Source organism: Aphelocoma coerulescens, chromosome 5 (genome assembly GCF_041296385.1).
Source record: "Aphelocoma coerulescens isolate FSJ_1873_10779 chromosome 5, UR_Acoe_1.0, whole genome shotgun sequence".
Lineage (NCBI taxonomy): Eukaryota > Metazoa > Chordata > Aves > Passeriformes > Corvidae > Aphelocoma > Aphelocoma coerulescens.
The window spans coordinates 17,809,878-17,837,438 of NC_091019.1; the positions used below are offsets into that span (position 1 = coordinate 17,809,878).

The 27,561-nt window shown below is 43.3% G+C and overlaps 1 protein-coding gene and 1 long non-coding RNA gene across 2 annotated transcripts; one reads left to right on the forward strand and one right to left on the reverse strand.

Annotated features, from left to right (window-relative positions):
* Window positions 1–5,972: 5,972 nt before the first annotated feature.
* Window positions 5,973–23,604, reverse strand: LOC138111318 (uncharacterized). The gene is made up of 5 exons (XR_011151330.1): window positions 23,451–23,604; window positions 21,722–21,820; window positions 10,940–11,019; window positions 8,769–8,864; window positions 5,973–7,069 (listed from the first exon to the last, which is right to left on the reverse strand). It is a non-coding gene; the product is annotated as an uncharacterized lncRNA (long non-coding RNA).
* Window positions 20,624–26,727, forward strand: LOC138111317 (ferritin light chain-like). The gene is made up of 3 exons (XM_069016877.1): window positions 20,624–20,833; window positions 23,613–23,759; window positions 24,955–26,727. Exons 1-3 carry the CDS (start codon window positions 20,651–20,653, stop codon window positions 25,456–25,458), a joined length of 834 nt encoding a protein of 277 aa, XP_068872978.1. The 5' UTR covers window positions 20,624–20,650; the 3' UTR covers window positions 25,459–26,727.
* The last annotated feature ends 834 nt before the right edge of the window (window positions 26,728–27,561 follow it).

A 27,561-nucleotide genomic window follows, 5' to 3' on the forward strand; every position in this document is an offset into this window, starting at 1 on the left:
GAGGAACTGCAGGCTCAGTCTTGTGTTTCACAAAAACCTCTTGCCTTAACGCTACAAATTAACCTTAAGGTTATCATGACTATTAGAGCATGTGGAATTGAACCCACCCTGAAGTCAGAGCATAAACAGCACTCAGCCCACTTTAAGGAAAAGCAACTGTTCCTAATTCTGCACCAAGCTGTGCAACAGGCTGCCCCTGAGCAGAGAATTTGAGGCTTTTGTACAATCTGGCCACCCACCAGGCAGGTTTCCTACCTGCTGCTGCACACCAAGGCACACCCTGGTGCGGGATCCAGCACAGGCACCTGTCAGCCCCGTGATTTGTGACCCATCTGACACGGAGACGCTCTTTACACCCGCTGTCACTTCTGGCTGTGTGTGTTCCAGCTGCTGTGGTGGAGAGCACTTTCCTTACCAATTCAGATCAAAGGCTGTGCCAGCACAAACACATGAGTCTTACAAGTCACTCAGCTGTGTACTATAACAAAGGTGTACCTGGGATGCTCCTTAGCATTTCTCTTACCATGCCAAAAATTGGCATCAGCTTGTGTGAGGATTAAGACCCAGGAGACAAGAACTGCCAGCCACAGTGTTAGTGAGTGATTTTAAACAAGGCTTAGTAAGTGGCTTTGAATGCACACACAGGACTGAGCCATAGTTCTTACTCAGCTTTCTATAGCAGACCAAACGCAAACCAGATTTTTTTGCTGCCTCATAAGAAACACAGACTACTGGGTATCTGGTGCATGAGGCGTAGGATAAAGACCAGACTGAAGTGAATACAACAAGGCCCAAAGTATCCTGCATCATTATTTTCTTGGCTCCTAGCTTCCAAGTTCTCCGGGGAATATGACAACCATTTGCACATCTGACTATTTCATTTTGAAAGAAATGTAAGCTAGACTTAACTGTTTTCTTTCCACATGTGTCTGGTAGATATATTTATCATCAAGAGATTCTTCTCCTCCTCTTCCCCCCACTTAACAGCTCTTGACTTCGTGTGGCCCCTCCATACCAGCATATTGTTTGTGCTTTTTGCAAGACCCTACTTTAAAGTATGACATGTTTATGTAAGAGGCATTGATGGCTAACACAGGCTTCAGCTCAGTAGGGCATTTGGGATGGTGTCAGCGAGGAATGCTCTCCCCTGATTTATGAGCATGTTATAGTTATTCAGGTGGAGTGGCAGGACCTGGCAGTAAGCACCACCATACAGATCAAATGTGTTTTCAGTTCATAGATCAGGCTGAGGTGCTGCCCATCACCACAGGGTTGTGGCAGGGGAAACTAAGCCCTCTGTTTTTAAAAAGAAAGCAAGGAGCTGCCCTCAACCTTAAGCCTTACTAACCAAAATCTTACACTGTTCTTATGAACCCTGTTCTGCAATTTGAGGATGGCATATATGCAGATTCAGAGACAGATGCTTATGGTAGCCTACACGTCTGACTTACTACACCATTCTTTTTGCAAGTCTGATTTACTTGTCTGTTTCCAGATACTTAAGTACTTGAACAAAGTTCTTCAACTCTTTCCCTTTTAATCTGCTTTATTTACAATAGGTACAGGTTGAAGAGATGTTCTTTTGAGGCATGTGACTGAAGTGCTCATATTTATAAGCCCATTCACTCTACACTGTGCTCCCCAAAAAAACCTAGCCTTTGCAGCATCACACAATTCTCCAGCAGCCAAATTCCATCCCCAGTGTTTGCTGGCATCTTTCTATACAAGGTGCTCATTTAACATCTTCAGCTCTCAATGAAATCAGTACCCCTCATCTCCTTCACAGTTTGCTCACATCTGCAGTTTGCACCTTTAATTAAGACATTCAACTTCATTTTTCCCTTATGCTTTACACTTCCTCTGGTATTATCAATTTGGCAACACAACTCTGTAATCCTGTTCATATACAAAAGCCTATGCTGAATTAATATATCTCCCATGAAGTAACAGGAGTGCAAGTCCTTCAATTTTGTAAGGAGGAGGGGAAGAAAGGCAGAAACACAAGTTCTCCTCAGCATTTCTCAAACACTAAAGAAATTTGACGGGCTGAGAGAGTTGGGGCTGTTCAGCCTGGGGAAGAGGCGGCTCTGAGGAGACTTTATGGCATCTTCCAGTACCTAAAGGGGGCTTACAAGACCTGGAGAGGGACTTTTCATCAGGGCATGTGATGGCATGGGAGGAATGGTTTTAAAATGAAAGAAAATAGGTTTAGATTAAGTATTAAGAAGATCTGTACTGTGAGAGTGGTGAGACACTGGTACAGGTTGCCCAAAGAAGCGTGGATGACCCATCCATGGAAATGTTCAAGACCAGGTTGGATGGGGCTCTGAGCAACTTTGGTCTAGTAGGAGGTGTCACTGCTCATGGCAGAGAGGTTGGAATGAGATGATCTTTAAGGCTCCTCCAACCCAGGCCATTCTGCAGTTCTAAAACTCCTGCTATTGCTTAAGTGAAGCCATGTAGGAAACTACTTTCTAGGAGAAAGGTATGTACTTTACCCATAAAAGTCCATTTAATAGTTATGTGAACCTTTTGCTGCTGCTCTCACAATGCCAGTGAAGGTAACTTGGCACACATGATTTCAAGTTAGCGAGTTATTTTTCTCTACAGCACGCATACAAGTGGCATAATACATCACAAGGAAGTCTTTGTTTCTTGACCAATTCAAAAGTCCTATTCTCTTTCCATGAAGGAAGAACACACACACATATTAGGTCAATAAACAGACTTAAAATTCAGCTTAAAAACCCCCAAAACCACAGGCAGAAATAGCTTGATGTACAGTTCTGTACATAGCAGTCACACACGCTGATAGCCAGCCCATGGCACATTCAACCATTCCACCCATGTTTCCAGACAAGCAGTTCATGTTACACAAATACAGGTTGATTAACTTCCAGACAGACACCACTCTGGCAACTATAGGGAAATGCCAACATAGTCAAAACCTGAAAGAAGTGAAGTATTTTAAACAGACTCATAATGCAAGACCCAGGAGAAGACCCAAATCTCAGTGCATTGAAACCTACCTGACTGCTTTTCTGCAAGGTCTTCATCTGCTAGAGATCAGGTTTTGGAAATTACTTTTGACTTCCTTTTCACCAGCTACAAATCCAGAACAATAAGTCAAGCTCCAAGAGTCAGTTACATTATAGGCATAATAAGAGGCACCCATTACCCTATCTCCTTATATGCAAAGAAACCCAAACCCACAACCCTCCAAAATAGCCCCCACCCCAGCCACACTGCCATTTTATCCTTCAGAAATGACCTTGTATTGATTGTTTATTACTTTAAGGTAAAAGCACATTTTAGAGGCTCATTGCTGCTCTGTTAACTGTTAATTGAAGATAAATTCTTCTCTTCCCTCACCCCCAAAAGAAAAATGCCAAGAGGCAAAGCCTAGAAGTACATTGGATTGCAGGGGCTATCCTGCACTGATTGGCGTGAGTGGAAGCTTCATTCTGTTTTGTTTGATTTGCTCCAATTTGAAATGCAAATGAAAAGTCAAGCTTGAGTCCCAGCCACTCTAAATTCTTCTAAATATTATCTACCAACAAAGTGAAAGAGTAATCAAAGATCAGAAGTTAATAAGAGCCTATTTTCTTGAAGAAATACAGAATTCCAATGTTACTTTGAAGTTCTTCAAAATAGTCAATGTGTTTGGTTACACATTTTCTTTTCCTTGCAAAATTTTTGTAATAATTATAGAAGTCTGAGCTACTGGAAAGAATAACATGAACTATTTTAGTTATATAAAGAAGAGAAAAAAAATAAAAAAAATAAAGAAAATTAAAGAAAATCCTTAAAACCAGACAACCAGACAAACAATTAAACTGCAATTCTGATGACACTGAATGCTATGCAGAGGGGAGTGACTGCTCCTCTTGACCTGCTGCTCCTGCTGCTCACACTTTGCACTGAGGGAAACTGACTGCAAACTATTTGTATGGGCAAGTCTATTTGTAAAAGTGACCAGAGAAAATAAATTCTCTACAAATCATTGTGTTTGAATATTAGGCTGCATAATTGGGGAGTACACGTACAATACTGCATGGATGTTTCCACTTATTTCTAATAATTAATGGGTGTGCAAAATTAATGGGGTTTAAAATTAAATTGTATTCCCAAACCTGAGGTTCATGGGATCAAACACACATTTTCCCTTTTAGAAAACATAAGCAGTGATATACTAGTTTTTAATTAGCATGAAAGAGAATACAAAAGTCTGTGTGGCACATCAGATAGTAGTCATCCTCAAAATGTCCTTGGGACATCAGGCATTTCTTGGCTAAACATTCTCAGTGCATTATCCAGGTGACACTGCACGAGCATTTAAAGAGATCTAGAAGCTGAATGATTTGGAGAGGCCTGGTGAGCCAGTTATTCCCACAGGACTCACAACTCATCTCCATGTGTTCTGCTGCCATTCACCAGTGGGTGATTATGTGGTACACAGCCAGGCCATGTAAGACTGGCTGGCAATCCCATTTTGGGCCCAGGCAGTGGGAAAGGAAATCAAAGTTTCCTTTTTTGACCTACTGAAATGCTTTTAGCCCCTTTCAGATTTGTCATAACAACAATACACTTAAGGAATAATCTAATGCAGGCTTAAACCTCTGTTCAGTACAGACTGCTAAAAATGCCTTTCTCAATTTGATATGCTACACTGACATATTGCACTTTTCTGTATCTGTTTCATTCCCTTATGGTGGATGAAATTCAAAGGTATTACACAAAGTGATAGCCAGCCCCAAGTGAGGCAGCTAAACTCACAAATCTAGATGTACAATGAATATGATGTAGTCAAAGCTAATTAATTGTTCTATATCAATCATCATTCTGCCATTACAAAGTTCCCTTCCCTTCCTCTCAAGGGCTTTTCTCCTTCAGTCTATAGCATTTCTGACGCCTTTCCACTGATGTACAAAGCTCTGAGTTCTCTTACATGAACTTAGGCTTCTTCCCCAGGCTTACTGGCATAATTTCCATGCATGTTTGTCTGAATCTCTTGCTGTTTTCTTCCAAAGGATGTGTATCTTGAGTTTAGTCCTGGAGATCTGAATTGAACAGCAGTCCCCAGTACCTCCTGGATGTGGCTCTGCAGGTGTCTGCTGCTCCAGCTTCACTCTCCAAGCCCTGTTCTGAGCAAGGCACTGCAACTGCCTTCTCTCAGTGTCTCCTCTCCTCCTGTTCCAGTGGAGGGAGCAGAGTTGAGCCCTCCTCAGGGCCCTCTCCTTCCCGAGCAGAGGCCCAGGCACACCCGCAGAGGCACCACACTAATGGCAGCTGGCACTGTCTGTCTCCCAGCAGCAGGGCATTAATAACCATTAACAAAATGCTATACAGTTCCAACATGATGTCACTGGTATTAACCTCTGTCATTCCTGTATCAGCACTCATAAATGACTGTTTTTCCTTTTTTTCCCTTTAAAACTTACCTCTGAAATACTCCATAGCAGCAAAACCAACAGTGACTACTTAGACTCGCTCTTATTTTCCAGTTTTGAAAATGAACTCTCAGTTATCAGTACTATGGTAAACAACAGCTGAATTTCTCTCATTCATATTTTTTTACCAAGCTTTACAAAAACTAAACCAAAGCAAAGCCTTCATGGCCTGCAGACTTGTGAGCATTTTTCAGAGGTATTGAGGATTTGCCACCTATTAGAGAAAATAAGTGGAAGAGATTTGGGAGTTTTCTGGAATGGATTGTTTATGAGCAGATTACTCAGAACTGCTGTATTACAGCAAATCTGCTTTTTCTTTCAGGAATATGAAATATGAGTATCTTTTCTCAGTTCAAACTAGTAACCACAGCAGAAACAATCCCTTTTAAATGGTATGTTCATAAAACTTCTTACAACCTTACAGTATCTAGGTATGCACTGTTTCTCAGCTCAAAACAAAATAAACGCCAATACTATAAAGAGATGAGATAAAGTCTGTAGGAATAGAGAGTTGGTATTATTTATTGCAGTAATAAAGACAACTGGAACAAGATACAGTTTTCCATGTATTCAACCACATTTATATTCTTAGATCACTAACAAGAGCATCCCTGTTGAATTTCCCTGTGATGATTCAGGATCAATATGCCTTAAGGTGATATGAAAGATTGATGGATTTTCAAAACTGTCCTTTTCTTTTTACAGGTTAAGAAGGACATATTTCCATTGCTTGTATACTTTGCTATTTACTGGCAGACTCCAAGATATGAGAATGCCTAATCCAACCTCAGTTTAAGTGCAGTTACAACCCCCTATCTCCACCAATGCTTTAAAATGTCCACCTTATCACAGTGAAATCTTTAGTTCTAGAAAATAGGATGGGGCCCCCAGATAAATGCTTGCATGGCAAACTAGCCCTGCCCATCTCCATGTTTATGTTCATGTCTAAAAGCTATTTATAGGTATAGGGAATAGATGTGCAAGACCAGACTGAGAATGCTTTGTACTCCCATGGACTCTATCAGTCACACAATGCAGTTGATTCTCCAGCTTGGGTTCAATGTGTGGGTTTTGATTTTTTTTTTTCTGTAAGTTTTGGTTTTGTTGTTTTTTTGTCTTCAGGTTTTTATTTGATGTTTTTTCTAAAAAAAAAGAAAAAGGAAAACAAAAGTCTTTACCTCTCAAAAAATCCCAAGAAGTTCACATGATGTGGAGCTTCAATTGAAAATTAAAAAAAGTTTTGGGAGATTTGCCACTTTTGGTTCCTGTGTGAAGAGCAGCTAGTCCCAGTGGAATAAAGGCAAGGATAAAGCCATCTTCTTTGGGAATGACATGGCAACAAGGGATACTGCCGCCAAAAGCAAAGCCTGCTCCAAAGCAGCTCAGTGCAAACCATCACAAGGAACATTTCAGGGTGAGGGAGCTGAGAGCACAGCACAGGCACTGTAGTCATGTGGAAGCAGGTAACAGGAGGGAAGGGATGCAGTGTTTGCACTCCTCCAGCCGTGCTGCAGACCTCCTGAGGAAGTGCATGCTTCAGATTAAATCAGTCTTAGAGACACCCTCGAGCAGGCAGTGAACTAGCCAGCAGCACCTCGGTGAGAGGCAAATCCGCATCCCTGTGGAAATGGCAGAAGACTGATTAATTTAATTCCATGCCCTTCCTTAGAATAGATAGAAAGAGACAGTGAGGAGCAAAATTTGTACAAATATACCAGTTTCTTCTTCCTTCTTTGGCAGAGGAAAGGAGGAGCAGATTCCATATGCCCACCCCTCCCCTGATCACAGCATTTAGCAGAAGGGGGGAGAAGGGCTTTTCTGCAGATCCTGTGCCTTTGAGGCAGCAGCAGGGCAAGAGTTCAGTTTTACGACTCTTGGCCCCAACACAATTTACCATTTACAAACTAATCCTCCTCTGCTGGAGAGCACAAGGCCTGCTAAAGCTCTCATGTCCACTTCTCTGATTCTCCATTGTCCACAGTGACAGGGAGAAGCCGAAGACCTAATCGGTGTGTAATTCAATCGCTGTCCAGGCTGTGTCACAGCACAATGCTCTGCTTGTAGCGCCACGGGCTGAGGCAGCCAGCTACTGTTATGCCCCACAGCAGGTGTGAAGAATGTCACTCGCTCTGACTGTGTGCTGCCCTCTCTCCAGGTCCATTCCTGACACTCAGTTCACTCACCACTTAAAGGCTGTTTTTCCTACTGGCAGCAAGCTAATTGTCGGCTCTCTGGTGAAAGGGCACTCTCAGCATTTTTGACCCTGAACTGGGAATTCCTGCACAGCGTAACATGGGCCTCGTACAAATTAAATCTCTTTGCTCTCCAGATCCCCTAAACGTGGAGGCCTGCTAACGAGCTCTTTATTTCCTTAGTCTTAATCCAGCAGTTAGTAAATTATGATCTACCACACCCAAACTGTTTCACTCTGTTGTTCCTCACCGGACAGGACACTGGACATTGCCACACATCCTTTAGGAACGGTTAAAATCCTTGGTACCTAATTGCATTTTAATCAGCAAAAGGCAGGTGCTTCAAAAGATTCCTGTCCACATGTAGGTGGTTAAAAACCTCTGGAATTCCAAATTAAATGTGCTGCCACACTTAAATACAGGGCCACTCTGAAAATTGCATTTGGTTTGGTTTTTAGCAAGAATTTACTACACCACCAAGATTTGAAAATCTGCACTTTCATTCATCTTGAGTGCAAGGAAGCTGAGGAAGACAAGTGCAGAGGAAGGAGGCAGGGCAGCAGCTGCCACTTGATCAGTGGGTGTGGGTATCACCCAGCCATGCTATCAGGCAGCTAAGGAGACAGCACAGAACTACTGCTGATACATCCATGGGAGCACGTCAGAGGATGTCTCCCCTGGCACAGAGCTACATCACACATTTGTAACAGTCATGTGTGGTATTTCTTTCCACATGCAACTTGTCCAAGGGATGTGAGAAGAGAATGAGCACAGAAACACCCTACTTCTAACACATCTATTTCCTTAACAGCCTTGAGAATGTCATTCATGTAGAGCTTCTGGTGCTATTTTTCCAATTCCTTTATTTCTACACAGAAGCAAACCAAAGAGCAGGAATACCTGATGGAAGAGTTACACTGGAACAGAAATTGTACAGGCCTGTGCAGCCACAGTTTGTCATCCAAAAGAATAAATAACTGAAGTCAGCTGCATAACCCGACCAATACAAGAAACAAATAAACCAGCAATTTCCCTGCCACCATATAGGTGATCTTAAATCAATACATTTGGCTGCCTAGACTACTTCTGTGCAATTCTGTACATGAATTATGGTTACCAATCTTACCTAATCCTGCAAAGGGATGAAATACTTTGTCACACTTGCAAATTCTGTGAAGGCAGTGAGCAGATGAAGAAAGATGATCCAGCTTCTTACCACTTGCTACAGGAAAGTTCATAATATTCATTATTCAAAATATGAATTGGACATCTGTATTTACAACATTTAACAAGTCTTGCTTAGTGTTGAAGCCAAGCTGCTCATTTCACCCATACTCATCTACTGTCATCATTGACGGCTGATTTCCAAACATGGCCAGACACCAGTTTTCATGGCAAGGGTCATGAGACATTCTTGCATCCTGAATCAGGATTCAGCAATGCCATGTGCCAAGCCTTAGAAGCATGCAGAGCATTCACAACTGAGCACCTGCGGAAATCCCATTTCCTGACAAAGAGAAGCCTCCAATATTCATGTTTTCTCCTGCTCTTAAGCCATGCTGTAATGAAATCTGGCCCGAATAATCCTTTTATAGCTGTACAAGGAAGTATTCTTGCTTAGCATTTACCTCTCCTTATGGAGGTTCAGTGGAAACCTGGTTGAGCTATCAGAGAATATAAAGATACACAGAAATACAAAGATACACAGAATGCAAAGTCTGGCTGATGGGATTGACAAAAACCACGCACAGGACAGGGACACAAAGTGGGGCTATCAGAGAAACTGGAAGGACTCTGGTAACTTCAATGAATAAAGGTAAGAGGACGGGACCCTGAGGAGTCACATTAAATTCAGTGTTAATGCTGACAGTGACATATGCAGACACATCCAGAGAGTGCTGCTCCTGGAAAGAGAGGCCAGGAGCACTGTTGCTAACAGCATGGGAATAATCAGAGAGTGCAGGACTGCACAAGAACCACTGCCAGGTCAGTGACAATAGTTGAAGGGGAGTAAGTTGAAGGAATGCTGGAGGGGACTTGGAAGGAGCTGTTTGTGATGCCAGTGATGGAAATGACTTTGGACAGCTTATCCTGTGAGACTCCCTGCTCTGCAAGACACCTCCCACTACTATGTCTTGCTGCAGGTCTGGGTTGCCCTTACTCTAAGCTGCCCTCACCCCTTTGAAGGCTGTGATTCCCTTACTCCACAAAACCTGCCTCTTTGTCCTGTCCCTGGCACTCTAACCCTGGGTTGCTGCTCCTTTATCTCTGACACAAGCTATCTGTGCCCCCTCCTCAACCTCTGACCTCAAACTCCCAACCATCTCCACATATCCCCAGGTCATCTCTTCTGCCTCCATTTCCCTGGCAATAATCCCTGTAGCTGCTTCCTACCCCAGATTATCTCTGCTTTTGTTTTCCTCTCTCTAGCAGTGTGTGAAGCCCAAGCTGTCACATGTAGCAGGCCATTAGCCTGTGCTCTGTTCTATGCTCAATCTCACTTTTGCCAAGCCACTCACTGGAGCTTTAAACCAATGACTACAACCAGCCCTGCTGGTCTTTAGTGGTCCCTCAGCCTCTTTTTAAGAACCATAATCCATCATGTTACTGGGCAGGCTCAGTGGATCCAGAGTGACAGCCACTGTTCCCGATTTCCACAAGAAAATGCTAGAACAACTTTTGTCTGCTGGGTATAAAAACCAGGTCTCCATGGCACACTTCCCGTTTCCTTCCTGCTGATCAGTCATTCCTCTGGGTACTCCAGGGGACCTCCCCCCTCCTCTTGGCCATGACAGTGTACATTCAAACAGCTGCTCGGGCTGGATGAAGCACCTGCTCTGGGCAACAGCAGCTGGAGTTCATTTTGGGTCCAAAGGGCCGAGGCCAAGCAGGCTGACCACATGTGCACTAATCCAGTATCATCACCAACTCCACCAACAACAGGTGCCCTTTGAAGAGGGAGGGAAAAACTATTTGGGGAGGAATCAGAGCTTTATAAAGGACATTATGGGCCAAGTCCTCAGCTGGTACATGCTCAGTTAAAGCATGTACCCTGTTGAATTTGTATGAGTAATGCTCACATACACAACCAAAAGATTTGGCCCATTCTCAGTGCTGCTTCTTTTCTGGTTTTAGTTTTCCTAAGGATTTTTCACCTCCTCTCATTGCTCTGCATTGATCTTCCATCAGGAAAGAAAAAGAAACTTTCCTGTCCCTTGCTTCAAACCGAACAGTTGAAAGTCACAAGCTACACATCCCAGATTTCACCATCCTCCTGCATGCAGGTAGAAATCTTACCATGCAATCCCTCAGTCCTGCTCGAGTCCTGGGGCTCTGGATCATGAGCATGCGGCAACAGGAACAAGGGCGATCCCATTCTGGAACAAATCAAACCAAACCCCATCAAGGTCCATTAAGAGAAGTCTTGCAGCACAGGCATCCTAAGAATTGCCATGCACTTGGCTCAAGACAGTGGTCCCTGTAGGCCAGAGCATCATTTCAATGTATGACCCCTACAAATGGCACAGGAAGAGCAAAAAAAAATCCTGACAGAAACAACTACTGGCCAAACTGTCTCCAAGGAAAGTTTTATTCGCACCTCATTTTGCTGGAAATTTGTTTACCATCCAATACATGTGAATCTCTTTTTAAAATCCCTCTTAGTGCACTTCTGATAAACACCTGTATTAACGAAAGCCTCTATGTTTTCTTCTTTTCTGAGTCCTGCCATTCTGAGCTCCAGAGGCCAGTTCTGTAAATCTGGTCTCTTGTGCTTCTTCCTAGAGAATCTGGAAGCTCTCTGGAGCCTGAGAATGAGCTGGATTCACAGAGATGGCACTGCAGAGCATGGTCAAAATCACTCTGCTCACACAGCCTGAGTAAAAGCAAGATTTCTAAATTCCTGTTGATGCACTATCAGAGGAAAACATGACCTTGCTGCAAGTTGCTCATGTGAACCAGTCAGAGACTTCATAACTTTGTATTCCAAAATTTATTTTCCTGAATTATGCATCTTTTAATTCTTGACTTTCCAAGATTCTGATTTAAGTCACTTTTCCCTTGGGACCATGCCTCAGCTGGATTATATTACAAAGAGAAGCAAAGTGATAAGAGACAGTTGGATGAACAGAGCTGGCAGTGAGAACAGCACAGGCAGAAAAAACAGTCTCCAATCCATAACAGTTCCTGACATCTCCTCCACAAGTACAGACAAGTGTATCCTGTACTGTGTTGGCTTGGCCAGTTAAATAAGTCTCCAAGAATTTCCCTTGATGAACACCACAGTACAGGTTAGACAATTCCTCACCAAGGATGGGACAGACATTCAACCACACGGGAACCTCCAGTGCTGGAAATGTATTCTCAGCTGCTGCAGACTCACACATTCCCTTTGAGGCTTTAACCACAGTTCCAAAGTTGGAAACCACCAGAGCATGTACAACCATATGCAGAAGGCAACACTGCCCACTTGTGCAGCAATTTTGTCCACATACATGCCCAAGGGAACCACTTTGCACCCTTATACTGAGCAGTAGAGATACCTACACATTCCTGCCCTGCCCAGTCAAAGCAATAAAACACTGTAACATCTGACAGCACAGAGCTCTCGCGATCCCTCTGAATCCTCGCTGCCGCTTGCTGTCACTGGGCACATTTCACGCAGGCCAGCTGCACAGGATTTATTCAACCAGTTTTGGAGTATCAAAGCTAACTTTTTTTCTTTGCCCCAGGCAGGCACTTGGTATGCAGGATTTAAATCAGAGAACAAAATGTTCTGTGAAATTTGTAAGTACTCAGCCCAGTAATTTCTAAATTCTAAAAAAAAAAAAAGATAGCAACTGGAGTGGTTTAAAAATCACAAAGTAAAGCATTTCACTGCATCACTGTGGGTAATGCCACTGTGTCCTAAACATCAGAATAAATAACTTCCCAAAATTACTAAATAATAGTGCTGACTGCTTTAAGTGATAGGAGCCAAACATACTCTGAGTTCTACCTTATAATTCCAGTGAAATCAGGAGAATGCTCAATTCAACAAGTGCTCTGCATAAAGACACTGGAATTGAAAAAAATATTGTTTGACCTTTGCAAATTGGCAGAGAAGACTCTGCCTGGGACATACTGCCACAAACTTACTACAATCTAACACCTATCGTAGTAAGATTTTTAAAATGTATTTAAAGCCATTAAAATGGAATTAGGCAGAAGGTAATAGGGAAAGAGATACCCCAGGCAATCACAACACTTACACAGTGAAGATGATCTAAAAGAGGTGCTTTGACCAGAAAGCAGCACTAAAGCATCATTTGTGACTGGAACTAGAAGAGGAGTTACTTCATTGGAATTTAGCACTGCCTTTAAGGTCCATGATGTTTGAGTGAAACTATCCACTTCTGCTTTGTCTGATTCACCACTGCAGACTCCATCTTAATACAAATTTAAAACAAATATTTAGCTGATGAATGTTCACATTAAAATTTCAAAGAAAAAACATTTTCTCATGTTTTCTCAAGCAGTTTCACTTAAACTTTGAAAGGATTCTTTTACAAAAATTGTGAAAAGGATTCATTGATTATTTTTTGTTGCCTACAAAAGCCAAAACATTTAGAATCATTTCCTCTTCACCTGCAAACATTTCATACTCCTCTTACCACAACTGTGGCTTTAATTTCCTCTCTCTCAAGCCAAGTAGCAAACGGCATCAGGCAAGCCAATTAACTCCCAGAAGTACCTGTACTTCAGAACTGGGTGCTCCTGGTACTAGCAGGGATTCTATGAGCATTGACTATCAGTAGCACACAGCAGCAAGACAATAAATGGTGTTGAGGCCATGGTTTCTGGATCTTCATGCCTTGCCTACAGTTTACTTCTGCTGGCCCAGATATTCTGAGTATGTACAAAGTGCACCTGCTCATGCTTACCTCAAAGAGGTAGGTCTGATGTCCCCTCAAGGGACACAGAGCACAGAGTACTGAGGTTTACACTGCCTGGAAGGCATTACCTGATTACCAATTTCAGATAGCACAGGCTGCACACACATAAGAAAAGGCTCTGCCTTTTTCAACACATCAAGTGTTATGTTCTCATTTGTTCAAAAGTAAGTACAGATTCTAACCCACAGCTGTGGAAAGGCAAGTAGAATAGAAAGGCAAGTACACAAAATATACAAATTATGACAGACTTTAGGCAGTTTGGAATTGCACAACTCCCTTATGCAACACATTGCCTGGGGCAAGCCTCATGTTTTCAGAAATTCCACAGAATCCCCTTAAATTTTATCCAGTGCTGAGGCTCAGTGGCTTCCACCTGCAATTACTGACTGCACTTACGATATACCACAGATAGATTACATGGATGAGCCTTACATTTGCTGGCCTATGCTTTTTTAAATGTGACCTGAAATAACAATTGCAAAATCTCAGAGGCAGATGAACCCAACCAGTTTATACAAACTTACTCCTAAGCACAGCCTCTTTAGAAAAATCAAAGGGGTAGTATCAGTCAGTAGCACTTGAATAATCCACTTAAAACTCAAGCGTATTTATAACAGCAGAAATGGAGCTAGAAGGGCCAATGTTGCTGGCCAGGCTGGAGCTTACTGAGCCAGGCTGCCAGTCCTCTGCAGCCACCAGGCTGGGAGCACAGACTGCCCCCGGGCTCCAGCTCTCCCTGCTGCCTCTGCCCAATCCCAGCCGAGTGCTGTCAGAGCCTGGGCTCCTACAGACACGGGTGAGCTGGTAAGCTGAGTCAGGACATGTAATGATTCTGTAAATACAAGGAGAAAAGACAACGGCAGAACAACTCAGTATAGGTGATTTGTCAGCATTTGAAATTGCAGAGAGAGTGGTAAGTGCTTAAGAAAAAATAGTAACATACAGTTTCTAGACACGAGTTAAGTAGTGGCCACAGCTCAGTTTGACCTACAGCCCCACACATGTAGGCAGTCACACAAACACGGCCACGTGCAGCTGCACTTGAGATGCTGCAGGAAAGCTGAAGATGTCAAATGCAAACCAGGCTGGGGCAGGACAACAGTCACAGCAAGAGTCTGTCAATGAACTTGAGATGCACTTACATCTTGTTGGCTTGACTGCAGAGCTACACATGGATCCCAAACCTGCTGTTGGCACAGAGCTTTTCCTGGGGTCTAAAGGAGGGAGAGCGGAGCAAAGGAAGAGGACGAGTCCGCCTGATTACTGTGGATGTGCAGCAGTGGGAAAGAGCCCACAGGGAGAGAGAGGAGAAGGGAGGGGGCCCTGGGGACCAGCAGGAGGGTGAGGGCTGGTGGTACACGGGCAGGATGTACACCTGTACACCAAAGCCCCTGGGCAGCTCCCAGCTGAGAAGCAGTGGACGCTGTCTGTCTCCAAACTCTGCTCCTGGAAGAGTCCCATGGTGGAAGCAAGCATTAATTACAGATAATCTAATTTAAACACGGCAGAGAAGAAAATAGCACAGATTAGAAAATCCTCCTATACATGTTCTGTGACACAAGGTTAAAGATAAGCTTTGCTTTTATTTCAGAAACTCTTACAAGTTTGTCTCCTATGTTAGCTTTAGACACGGCAGAGATATGCCTGTGGCCTGTGGGCACATTCTGTTTGAAGGACAGATTTCAATCAGTAAAATTTCAAAGAATTCTATATATATCACAATGTTTTATGTTATCCAGCATTCGGAAAGTTCCTTAAGGAAGAACTTCATTGCGAAAGAAGAGAGGCAATGAGCCAGCTTCTCAGTATCTGTGCCATGCAGACTTGTGCCAAGGAAGCCTATGGAAACAAACTGCCTGAGATAAAAGTTACAACAGAAGCAAAAAGTGTCGCAACTTTATCAAGCTACTGATGCAACATGGGAAAACTCAATGGAGGCAAAAAAGACATGGCTGTTTCCAGTGATGGGAACAACCTCAAACATCTCATCTGGCTTCAAACGCTGCAGTAATGGATGTCTGGCAAGCACAAAAATACCAGTGACAGGAAGAAGAGCTTTGGGACTTTAGAAAAGGAAAGCACATGAAAACTAAGGCTTGGAGAATTTGAGGCAAGAGCCAAAAAGAGGCACTTAAAAATTACTTGCAAAATTAGAAGTTAATCCAAGTATTTTTCAAACAGGACTTCATTATGGTACCTCATTTTATTAAATGGAATACAGGCAAAATATGTATCGATCTGGCACAGTATAGTAATTTTCAGTACCTATAAACCCAAAATACAGCCTTCTGTCTGCTCTGTTTGACACCAACAAGACTCATTTCAAAGGGACTAGGCTTTGTTTTTGAGAAATCCTTCTCTTGTATCACCAAAACATGCTGATTTCAGAGCACTACAGCAAACTGGACCTTCCCAGTTGCTCAGTGACTGTCTTGGGGTGACTTTATGATGTGTATCCCATATTGCTGTTCTATGCCCAGAAATTAATTTTGTGCCTTTCTATGGCTTTAAACTGAGCCTGAGAGGGGGGAGGAAAAACTGAACAAAACTTCTTCAAAGCAGTTTGCAGCTTGTTCAAGGTCACACAGAGATAGAGACGGCTCTCTGTGTTCAGCTGCAGCAGCAGAGCGAGAGCGGAAGGAAGCACCTGGCTTGCTGCTTTGCAGCCAGCTTTTCGGCTTTCTATTTTCTCCAGAAAGAGATGGAGAGTTGAACTTTTGTTTTCCTGGGACTTTGTTTTTTCCTTTTTTTTTCCTCTGCTGGACTGTTCCAACATCAGAATACCTCGGGAGGACTTTCCACCGAGGCCTTGGCCCTGGAGGTGGGCCCACCACCTCGTCCCACCTCCAAGGAGGGGGGAGAGAGATCTACGGAAAGACTCTGAAAATTTCCCAGGTTTTCTCTCTACAGCGAGAGGTTTCATTATTTAGCTTTAGTAGATTTTTTTTCTGTGTGTTTGTTAAATAATAGTTTTTATCTCTTTCACTTTCCTTCGAGGAAAAAGGTTTTTTTCCTGAACCTGGTGGGGGGAGGGGTGGTTTGTAACCTGCCTTCTCTCAGAGGATGTATTTCTAAATTTGGCCAAACCAGCACAGTGACAGAGAGACAAAAGCATTTTCCAGAATGTCTACCTCACAGGATTGTCACAACACTGTTGCCTCCCCAGGGCAATCTCATGTTTTGCTGATGACCACTTTTACAGAAAGTCAGTTAAAAGAGGTTATTTTGCTATGCTTACTTAAGTAGTAACATCCCGAATTTCAGGGTTCTTTTTTAACTGTATGAGTCATACAGTGCAAAAAGGCAACAAAACAACTCCGAAGTCTTGCTGGCTATTCCTCCGTGGATAAAGGAAGTAAAAAAGAGTGGGACTGGATAAAATAGTGAGATGAAGCACCTGTTGAGACTAGAAAAGCATAAGAAAAATGGGTTAAGGGGCTTCAAGTCCAACAAAAGCAATCACAAATTCACGGGTGTTCGTATGAATCATTCCAAATTTCCTGCCAGAGAGCTTTGGTTTCACTTAATTGCAAAACAAAATGATGAATGAAGTAGGCCAATTCACAGGCATACATACCGTACATTTATTTGCTTATTACTTCTTCCTCACACAGCCCTCTGTTTTCGTCCTAGCTATTGATTGGCACTGAATGAGAGAAAAGTCTGGCAGCATTAGATGGACTATTTGCAAAGCACATGAAAAATCCATCACAGCTAGAAAGAAGCAAACAGATGGTAGCTGAAGAGAAGCAACAGCCACAACTCTTACTACCTGTGGTGAAAGAATAAACAATATCAACTGCAGACTACAAAATGCAGCCTGAAGAGTCTAGCTTTAAATGAGAGAATCAGAGTAGAAAATGGTCAGGTACAACTAAATGTTTGCAAAGTAAGCTCAATAGAAAGGATATTTTGAGAGGATTGCTAAAGCCCACCGACCCAAACAGTCCTTTCTACTGCACTCTGCCAAAGAATAAATAGGAAAAGGAGTGGGGAGGAGTAGGGAAGGTATGGGTTTATGTGCAAGAGAGCTTATTTGGACGGAATTTTAATTGCACTTTTGTATACCACACTGTGGTTGTTTGGCTTCCCACTCCGCCATACACTTTCAACACACTTTAAAGTGCGTTGTACCAAAATCATGCCAAATCATGAAAATGAAAAGATACCTTTCATCAAGGCATTTGTCTGTCACCAACCCTGTTTACAGATGTCACCAACCCTTTCTGCAACAACCTACACTTCTCTGCAGAATACAATTTGGGAGAGAGACACCAAGACTTTCCCTTCAGGTTAGGGCAGGTGAGGGAAAAAGCAAGCCATCTTAAAAGCAACCCTACCTGATAGCAGGCAGCTGCCAAGCTGGACTTTGATGATCTCTGTTGGCCCCTTCCAGCTCAGAATATTCTGCGATTCTGTGCTGAAAAGTTGTAACTTAGAAACTGAACAACGTGCTTGCTCCCCAGGATACTGCATTTCTTGAGATCACAATCTTATGGAGCAATGATACTTTCCCAGTCCAGATAAAACCAGCATGTGACATCACCTCATCCTACGTAGCAAGAATCCCACCACTTTGTAACAGAACTTCTCCACAATACATCTGGTGACAGTACAAATGACATATATTTCCTTTATTTCTATGAAGCACAAAGCAAAATAAATTGAATCGTGTTCTCATAAAAGGAACATATGGAGATTAAAGAATTTTAGAGTCAGTTTTCAGATCAGCTCCATGCATCACAGATGGCCTTAAGAACTGCCCTTGTCTCTTAGCTGTCCATCACTGAAATGGAATATCTTAATATTGTTTTCCGAAGTTCACTAATGCAGATACAAGCCTCTATGATCTGGTATGCTCAGAAATTATCATAATGAATGCCCAGTTAACAAAATAAAACTACAAACTTTTCCATGGGGACACTGGCTAATTTGCTTTCTATTGCTATTTCACGCTTCAAGTTATTCAGACTGCCAAAGAAAGGAGGTCATCAAGTATTTATCTAGGTTGGGATGTCAATGCGTACACACACCCAGACACCACACTTGCTCCTCCTTCTCTGAGGCAGTCAAGGAATTATTCTGGAATAATAAAACACCAGCAACTATTTCACAGGCCAAAAGAAGGACAGTTGGAATGGAAGGAGCTAAAAGGTAGCTGATGGAGGTACATCTTCCTAGCAAAAGTCCCTAGTGCTACAGTGAAGAAGAGGATGCTTACTGAGAACTTTGGAATAAGATCATATGTTGCTCAAATGTCTTGCCAATATATTGACATTTAATGAATTTAAGTACTTACTTTAGCCTTGCAAACATTACAGTTATACTTAACTCAAATGAAAATTTACCCAAATGCTTAAATGCTGTTTGATTTTTTTTAAGCGAAACTTCTAATTTAACTTCAACATGAAGAATCAGAACTAAAAAATTGATAATTACAGCAAAGAGGGCTGAATAGAATATGAGATGGAGGCACTGAACAAGAATTATTTAAGCTTCTCATGAGCAATGTTCTCACATCTCTACATGACTACTCCCAGATGATGCATGCTCTGCTCTAGGTAGTCAGATCCAATAACAATTAAAACAGGCAATGGAAAACAATTCTGCCCTTAGCACCCTGGGTTTGTGGGGGAGTGAACTGCTAGAAGAATATTCCACAAAACAGCACATAACATTGAGCTTAATAAACAAAGTCACTGAACAGAAAATTATTGATTTCGAAGGGCGTTGGGATTACCCATATTTCTGCTCCACTGGTTTGAATTCATTAACGGTAAAGAAACGCTCAAGAAATGCCAAGCTCCATCCATACGATAAAGCAGTTGAAAAAGTCAGTAACATGTATTTTGAACTTACTGTACAAGCCAAGGTTTACTGGTTACTAAAATACTGAAGATGATTTAACCAGCATAGGCAGGACCAGTTCAGCACCAACATTTTTAGCACTAAACCAAAAAACCTGAAGAATTTACCCTGTAGCCAAGACATATACACACACTGCAAAATTCCCAAGACTCTTGAGAGTTCACTCCCTCCCCACGATTGCCTCTGTGTTCTCATCAGCCACTCCAGCCTCGGCCCAGCTCTTACATTAGAAGAGTTTTATCCATGGTATGGCTGTCCCATAAAGAGAATGCATTAGACACAGGGAGCAATGGAGAGCCAGCAGGTTACACTGGTTTGAACACTGGCTCTGCACAGCTCTGATGTCAAGGAGAATGAGAGGCAGCAGCTGGGACTATGCCAAGAACCAAACTGAGGGAGCTACAGCATCCTGATCTGCTGCTGCCCTGAACATGTGTGTGCAACACAGCACAGCTTCTGCACCACAGTACACATAACTGCTATCGAGCTGCTGGCTTGCAGCCTGCCTAGGAGGGGCAAGCAACAACTCCGTGCATTTCCTAAGTTCTTCTGCTTCTGATTGTCTTCCCTGCTTTCCTCTATTACCCTGCTTAAACGGGAAATACTTTCACTTCAGCTATGTTGCTCTGTTTAGAAAGAAAAATGTTAAACACAGGAGTTTACGTTTTCCTCTTCTATTTTTAGGGCCATCTTGGATACCCCAAACCTCTGACACACGTACACATGTGCAATCATAAACCACTGAAGAGAAAGTACATACTAGAATGTTTTATTAAGAACATTCACTGCAGAATCCTTTTCCTCAAGTCACCCATAGTCAAGATTCAGAGTTTTATAACCGGTTCCTCAGTGCAAGCGTGTGGCATGACTTCAAGTGGAGCCCAAGTTAACATATCTACTTAACTGTTAAGATAGATCTTTTATGTCAATCATTCGCTATTTAGGATGCTCCCAGACGGGACGGGCCGGGCCGGGCCGGGCCGGCACCCGCGGGCTCCGGCACCGCGCCGGTTCTCCGGGATGGCCGGAGCTGTCCGCGCTCCCGCCGCGCCTGCCCAGGGCCACGCACGCCACGGCGGCCCCCGCCGGCCCCCCCGCACCCGCACCCACATCCTCCTCCTCCCTCGGAGGGCGGGCGGCGCGGCGCGCAAGGTGTGTCCCAGGTGCCCGGCTATATCAGGCGGCGCGGCGGCGGCGCGGTGGCCCCATGGCGGCGCCGGCCATGGCCGAGCCGCGCTCCAAGCGGCCCCGGGTGACGCTGCCCGCCTGCCCCGCGCACCGCCCGCTGCCCGCCAGCCGCGTCCGCCACGGCTTCCCGGCCGCCGTGGAGGAGGCGCTCTGCGGCGTCACCGGCGCCCAGCTGGAGCTGCACTACTGCCTGCAGGCGCTGGTAAGGCGGCGGGACGGGCACGGGAGGGCTGCGTGTGTCCCCCCTCGGCCCGCACTGGCAGCCAGCGGCGGCGGGGGGAGGAGGTGCGGGGGCCCGGCTGAGGCGGGTTTAGACGGCAGAGCGGCGCCTGTGCCCTGACGCAGGGGGCCTGGGGGCTCTCCGGGCTCCCCGAGCCTCCGGCGGCAGCGCTCCTGCCAGAGCCGCGCCGCGGCCCCTGCGCCCGCGCGGCCACGGAAACAACGAGGGAGGCCCGGAACGCGCGGGCCATGAAACGAGGGCTCGCGTGTTTTGGATAGCTCACAGAGGAGCTTTTGCCTGCGGAGGATGGACAGGAACAGGGAATGCTAACAGCTTTGGAGTATAACGCTTGAGTGGGTTTTCCCCCAAACTTTGTAGAATAGTTGTGTGTGGTTAATTATAGTCTGTGAACGTTGCGGATGGCGTAGGGTTTCTTGCTCCACCGGCATGAACTTTGGACAAGAAATTATAAAAGGTATCACTGATACCATGTAAAATTCATGCCAAAATTGCATCTGGCTACATATCAAGCATCAAGGCAAACATATAACTTAACAGAGACATTAAAATAAAAAAATCAAAATTATCAGTGCCATACCTTCTGATGCCAAGCATCCACTGGGAAGCAACACAAACTATATTCAGTATATCCCCAAGAGCCTTCAACTGAATTTGGAGTCAAGTATAAGTTCAATAAAAATTTAAGTATGCAATAAAACCTCTCTACCTGTTAAACCTGTGGATTAAAAAAATTGTAGCAATTGGCAGCTGGATGGGATGGAGAAAGCTCAATTAGAAAGTGACTGTGGATAAATCAAACCTAAAAATGTGAACATCTTAAATAGTGAATGATTGACATAAAAGATTTACCTTTACAGTTAAGCAGATGTGTTAATTTGGGTTCCACTTGAAGTCATGCCACACGCTTGCACTGAGGAACTGGTTATAAAACACTGAATCTTGGCTGTCCTGTCAACAGAAACAGGAATGAATGACTTGAGGAAAAGGATTCTGCAAATACTGCAGTGAATGTTCTTAATAAAACATTCTAGTATGTTCTCTCTCTTCAGTGGTTTATGGTCACATGTATGCACGTGTGTGTAAGAGGTTTGGGGTATCCAAGATGGCCCTAAAAATAGAAGAGAAAAACATAAACTTGTGTTCAGTGTTTATCATTGCTTCATTTTCTTTCTAAACAGAGCAACATAGCTGAAGTGAAAGTATTTCCCATTTAAGCAGGGTAATAGAGGAAAGCAGGGAAGACAATCAGAAGCAGAAGAACTTAGGAAATGCACGGAGTTGTTGCTTGCCCCTCCTAGGCAGGCTGCAAGCCAGCAGCTCGATATGCAGTCATGTGTACTGTGGTGCAGAAGCTGTGCTGTGTTGCACACACATATTCAGGGCAGCAGCAGATCAGGATGCTGTAGCTCCCTCAGTTTGGTTCTTGGCATAGTCCCAGCTGCTGCCTCTCATTCTCCTTGGCATCAGAGCTGTGCAGAGCCAGTGTTCAAACCAGTGTAACCTGCTGGCTCTCCTTTGCTCCCTGTATCTAATGCATTCTCTTTATGGGACAGCCATAGCATGGATAAAATACTCTAAATGTAAGAGCTAGTTAGATCTGTTAGCGTGGTTAAATATGGCAGTGGTGTAAGTTGTTACTTTCCCATACAGAACAGAACAAGGCCTGCAGGGGATTTAGGGTTGTAATACTTCTGAAATTATAGAATGGCCTGGGTTGGAAAGGGCCTTAAAGATCATCAGGTTCCAAACCCCCTGCCACATGCAGGGACACCTTTCCCAGGCCCAGGTTGCTCAGAGCTCCAGTCAGCCTGGCTTTGAACACTTCCAGGACTAGGCATCCACAGCTTCTCTGGGCAACCTGTTACGGTGTCTCACCACCCTCACAGTAAAGACTTTTTTCCAAATACCTAATGTAAACCTGCTCTTTCAGTTTGAAGCCATTCCCCTTGTCCTGTCACTGCATGCTCTTATAAGAAGTCCCTCTCCATCTTTCTTGTAGGCTCCCTTCAGCTACTGGAAGGCCACAATTACGTCACCTCAGAGCCTTCTCTTTGCCAGGCTGAACAAACCCAATTCTCTCAGCCTTTACTCATAGGAGAGGTGCTTCTTCCCTCTGATAACTCCTCTGGACTTGCTCCAAAAGATTGATGTTCTTCCTGACATGCCTTCCCAGGCATGACCTACATATTGAAGGTGTATAGTTCAGTAGCAGTATCCATTATTTTGGACTACCATTGTCCATAATAAAGCAGATAAATAGATGCAAAGTTGTACTTGTTCTCTTTTTGGTATTTGCCTCATCTTTCTCATACCTTTGAAAGCTAACTTTTGACTGGAATGCAGGCCTGCAGGGATAAATTTTGTGTTCTCTGTGCTGGGATTCTGCTTAAAAAACAAAACAAAAACCCTTTACAAAACACACACAGGGCTAACCACTCATAAATAAAATATTCTGAAGATCTCTTAACTGCTACTGCAAGAATAACATCAGTACTACAGTTGCCTGACCAATATTAAAGGACAGGAGGAGTTCTAGTAGAAGTATAGAGATTCTTCATTTCATATCATAACTACTTACTTCATTTATTGTAGAAATTAGATCAAGGTCTCCAAAGTAATTATACTTTGTGAACAAAACACCTTCCATTGGAAGGATCTCCCAAGTTCTGTTAAAGCCACATTCTGCTGCAAGTGAGTCCCATCTCTGGCAAATCTTAACACTCCTGTTTTGTGTTCTTAGGGTGAATATTTTGATCAGTCACATGTGGCTCTACCAAATATTTCAAAGTTCTTCCTGCATCAAGCTCTGGAAGAGAGAAAAGCTGCAGAGGCATTGATGAAGTATCAGCAAGAAAGAGGAGGCCATTACTGCTCTAAAACCATCCAGGTGGGTAGTAGTCAAGAAGTTTTCAAGCAGCTGTGATCTGTTTAACTTACTGAATTATACTGTTGGTACTTCAGATCTCTGCATTCACCCACTATTAGATTTCCAGATATAATTTACCTGTAATATTAATGTACATGGTTTTGTTCTTGATTGTGATGTCTAGAAACTGTCAGACACAGTTCTAACTCTACAGGGTGGCTTTCCAGCCCAAAAGAATATGGAGAGTGTTCCCCTTTTCTTTTACTCAGCTAGACACTGCTGTTTCCAGTATACTGTAATGGATTATGATTCCTTAAATTGTGCTGAAACAGCACACTTGTTTCCTTCACACTGAACCTAAGTAGAAGCTTAGACATGATTAGCAACCTATGAAGAGTGGTAAGGAAGGAGAACCACCCAGCTTGGGGCAGTAGTTGATTTCCTAAAGTACAGCTCATGACAGAATTTGAACTAAGATCTAACTTGGGCTTGCACAGGTACAAAGGAATAACTCAAAGTTTTCAGGAAAAAAATAACCCACCCCACTGGTTTAAAACCAGGGGGCTCATTCTCCTCTACCAAGTTAGTTAATACAGAAGGCTCTTCTTTGGTCCATCATAGCAGTTGTTAAGCTGTAGAAAGTAAAAAGGCTATTGTGAAAAATCTTTCTTAACACTCAGTTTGCATCAAGGAAGAGCTTAGGACTTCCAGTACTCAAAGGGGGCCTATGGCAAAGAGGGAGAGGGACTCTTTATCAAGGAATGCAGTGTTAAGATGAGGGATAACAATTCTTAACTGAAAGAGGGCAGATTAAGACTAGATATTAGGAAGACCCTCTTTACTGTGAGGGTGGTGAGACACTAGAAAAAACTGCCCAGAGTAGTAGAGGATGCCCCATTCCTGGGAATGCTCAAGGCCAGGTTGGATGGGCCTTTGATCAGCCTGGTCTAGTGGAAGATGGCAGAGGGTTGGGTTGGTTGATTTTAAGGTCCCTTCCAACCCCAACCATTCTATGATTCCTGGTGTAAGAACCCTCCTCAGGCATAGCTGCTGCTATGTAAATCTATTCCTTAAAGAAGTGCTTGGATTCTGCCACTTGTTGCAAAATCCTAGGACAGCTTGTTTAGAGCACCAGGTTAAGTTGCAGGAATCCATTGATGAATGCAGATACATGAGCTGTTCTTGTGAATAAATACAATTCTGTCTTTGTTTTCAGAAGCCAAACTGTGATTATGCAGTCGGTCTGATGAAGGCCCTGGAACTAGCAATGGTACAATGGAAAACTCTGCTACGATATTTTGAAGAGCTTTATGCCCTGAGTGTTGAAAATTCAGACCCTCATAGCGCAAGCACTATCAAGAAACAATTTATTGGGCCCAAAATCTGGAAGATCAAGCTGATGGGAGATCTGCTGACCAATGCTCGCAGGCTTGACTGTTCGCAGGATGGCAGAAGTAGTCTTGGGGATTACTTTATGGACCGGTTACAGAAAGAGTTCAGGACCAGCATAGAGCCAGAGTCTAGTGATCACTGCAGCCCCTGCCCGCCTCTCCAGCAGTGCACAGGAGCTGCAGAAGGTCTGAAGCGACCCCAGAGAGAATGCTCCCAGCACAGAAATGGCATAGGGCCGATATATGCAACCATACACTGCACTACGCTGCTGCCACAGTGTAACGATGGCACAGGAGCAAAGCTGAAGCAGGGCAGGGAGGGCCTTTAATGCTGAGGCTGCTGCAGCTACGGGGCAGCTCCTCAGGCAGACCTGTCCCGAGGGTGGAGCTGGGACCAGAACTGAGGAGACACAATGCTCTGTCACTCCTCCTGCTTTACACCCATCCCCACACCCTCTGCTGAGTCACAGCTCAAAATCTAGCCCACACCACTATTTGGTTTAAATGATAGCAAGGTTGCTAGCTAGATTGTCACATTTATCTATGCAATTCTTCCTAGAAGCCAAAAGCTCTCAAGCTTCTTTTCTGTCTTAAATCATTAACAGGATTAGTTGGTGCAAATTATTTTAAGAATATATATAATTTTTATTAAAACAAATAAAAAAGAAACCACTGCACCTTTAGTGCAAGGAAACTTTTATATGGCAGAAAATCCAAATATTTAGTTTTATATTACTGAATATTTTATATTACTATTAGGTATTTTAAATTACTAACAAGTATAGTAACATAATGAACTTATTTTTGAAAAGACTGGTTTGAAAACAACGTTTTCTTGTCTTATTTCTATCACAGTAGCAATTTAAATAAGTAGTCTAATGCATTTACTGATCAGCTACTTCTGGTATACTTCTTCAGGATGAAGGATGCAAACATTTCCTCAACAGTGGGAATAAGAAAACGTGCCAATTTCTCTACAGTTATTGCCTAGTTGGCTTTTTTCACCCTCAGAAAGCAGATGAGAGAAATTAGGAGTTCTCATTAGATGAGAACTTCAGAGGTTCTACGGTGTATTTTTCAAGTGTCACTGAAGAGAGTAGCTCTAGGACTTTGTCCAGACTTAGCGTAGGATGATTGCTTTAATTATGATACAGATCCCTATCTCAGCTAGCTCAATAAAGGTATTACTGTGGCACTCCTGCTACTTCTTGTATTCCTTTTTTGGTCCCAAGTAGGGGCATGAGATGCTAGTGAAAAAACAGCACACTTAACTAGAATTGCATCAGAGAGAGTGGCCACTCATTAGTTTTGCCTTTCAATTAGGGCAGTGTTAGCCAGCTTGGTTATAGTCCAGAGGTGTCCAAATTCCTCTCATTAGTCTCCTACCAGAGTGCCCCATTCTGTACCCTGGCTCGCAAGGTCACCTAAGAGGAGCAACTGGCTAGATCAGCAGCCTGCAGTTAGGGGGTTTTTTGTCATTATATACATCTTTTATGCAGTTGGGGTTTGATTCATTGAAAGATTGCCTCACACTTTCATGTAATACTTTAGCTGATACTCCTGTTTTGCTTGAAAATAAATTCAGTTCTATCTTTGCATCTCCACTGTATTCCTCAATTCACCACCCAGGCATGCTGGTATTCTTCTCCAAGAGATTTTGCATATGTATACTAAACTGCACCAGTATTTTTCTACATCTAAGAGGTTGTGCATGATGGAAGAGTATGCCACACAGTAAAAATAAATGCCAGAAAACTGCATTACTATAAAAGCACTGCACAACGAAACATTTTTAGTAAACTCTGATACAGCTGCAGTTAAGTAGCAATTTCTGCAAAGCCCACCTACCTTCTGTTGGTGTTGTAACATGGGACAGAAAATTACAATGCAGATGCTTTCCCAATCTTTTCTGTGAATGTGGCTGAACTTTGGGAGGGGAGACACAACCACTGTAAAACAACCCTGTATTCAACCATAAAAATAATGTGCCATAGGAATGGCTCAAAGCACTTTTAGCAACATGCTAGATTTGCCTGTGTTGAGATTGCTGCTCTCTAATACAGCAGGAGTTTAAAAGATATTTCCATCTGGGCTAGATTCCATCACCCATCCTCATGCTGAGCATACCTTATTCAACAATTAGTTCCACTGACTGCAACTCAACATGAATAAGAGCAATGGAATCTGTCCCTCTCAGTATTAAAATACAGCCCACTAAGTGTGAACAGAGCAAAGCTACCAACTGAATTATAAACTAGTGCCATACAAAACTACTTCATTGTACTACTGGTAATGTTTAACCTACTTGTACAACAACCTTCTCCTTTTAAAAGTTGATGACCTTCTGAAACGTAGTTTCAGCCTCCTTCATGGTTTACAGCACTTAAATTTTTACCTTAAACAAATTCCAAACTAACAAAGAACCCGACTTT

What these genes read in the sequence shown, in the direction of transcription:
- LOC138111317 (XM_069016877.1), top strand. Translation starts at nt 20,651, where the DNA reads ATGGCGGCGCCGGCCATGGCCGAGCCGCGCTCCAAGCGGCCCCGGGTG. An exon ending in ACTACTGCCTGCAGGCGCTG is followed by an intron (nt 20,834 to 23,612) that starts GTAAGGCGGCGG and finishes TTGTGTTCTTAG; the next exon opens with GGTGAATATTTTGATCAGTC. An exon ending in ACTGCTCTAAAACCATCCAG is followed by an intron (nt 23,760 to 24,954) that starts GTGGGTAGTAGT and finishes CTTTGTTTTCAG; the next exon opens with AAGCCAAACTGTGATTATGC.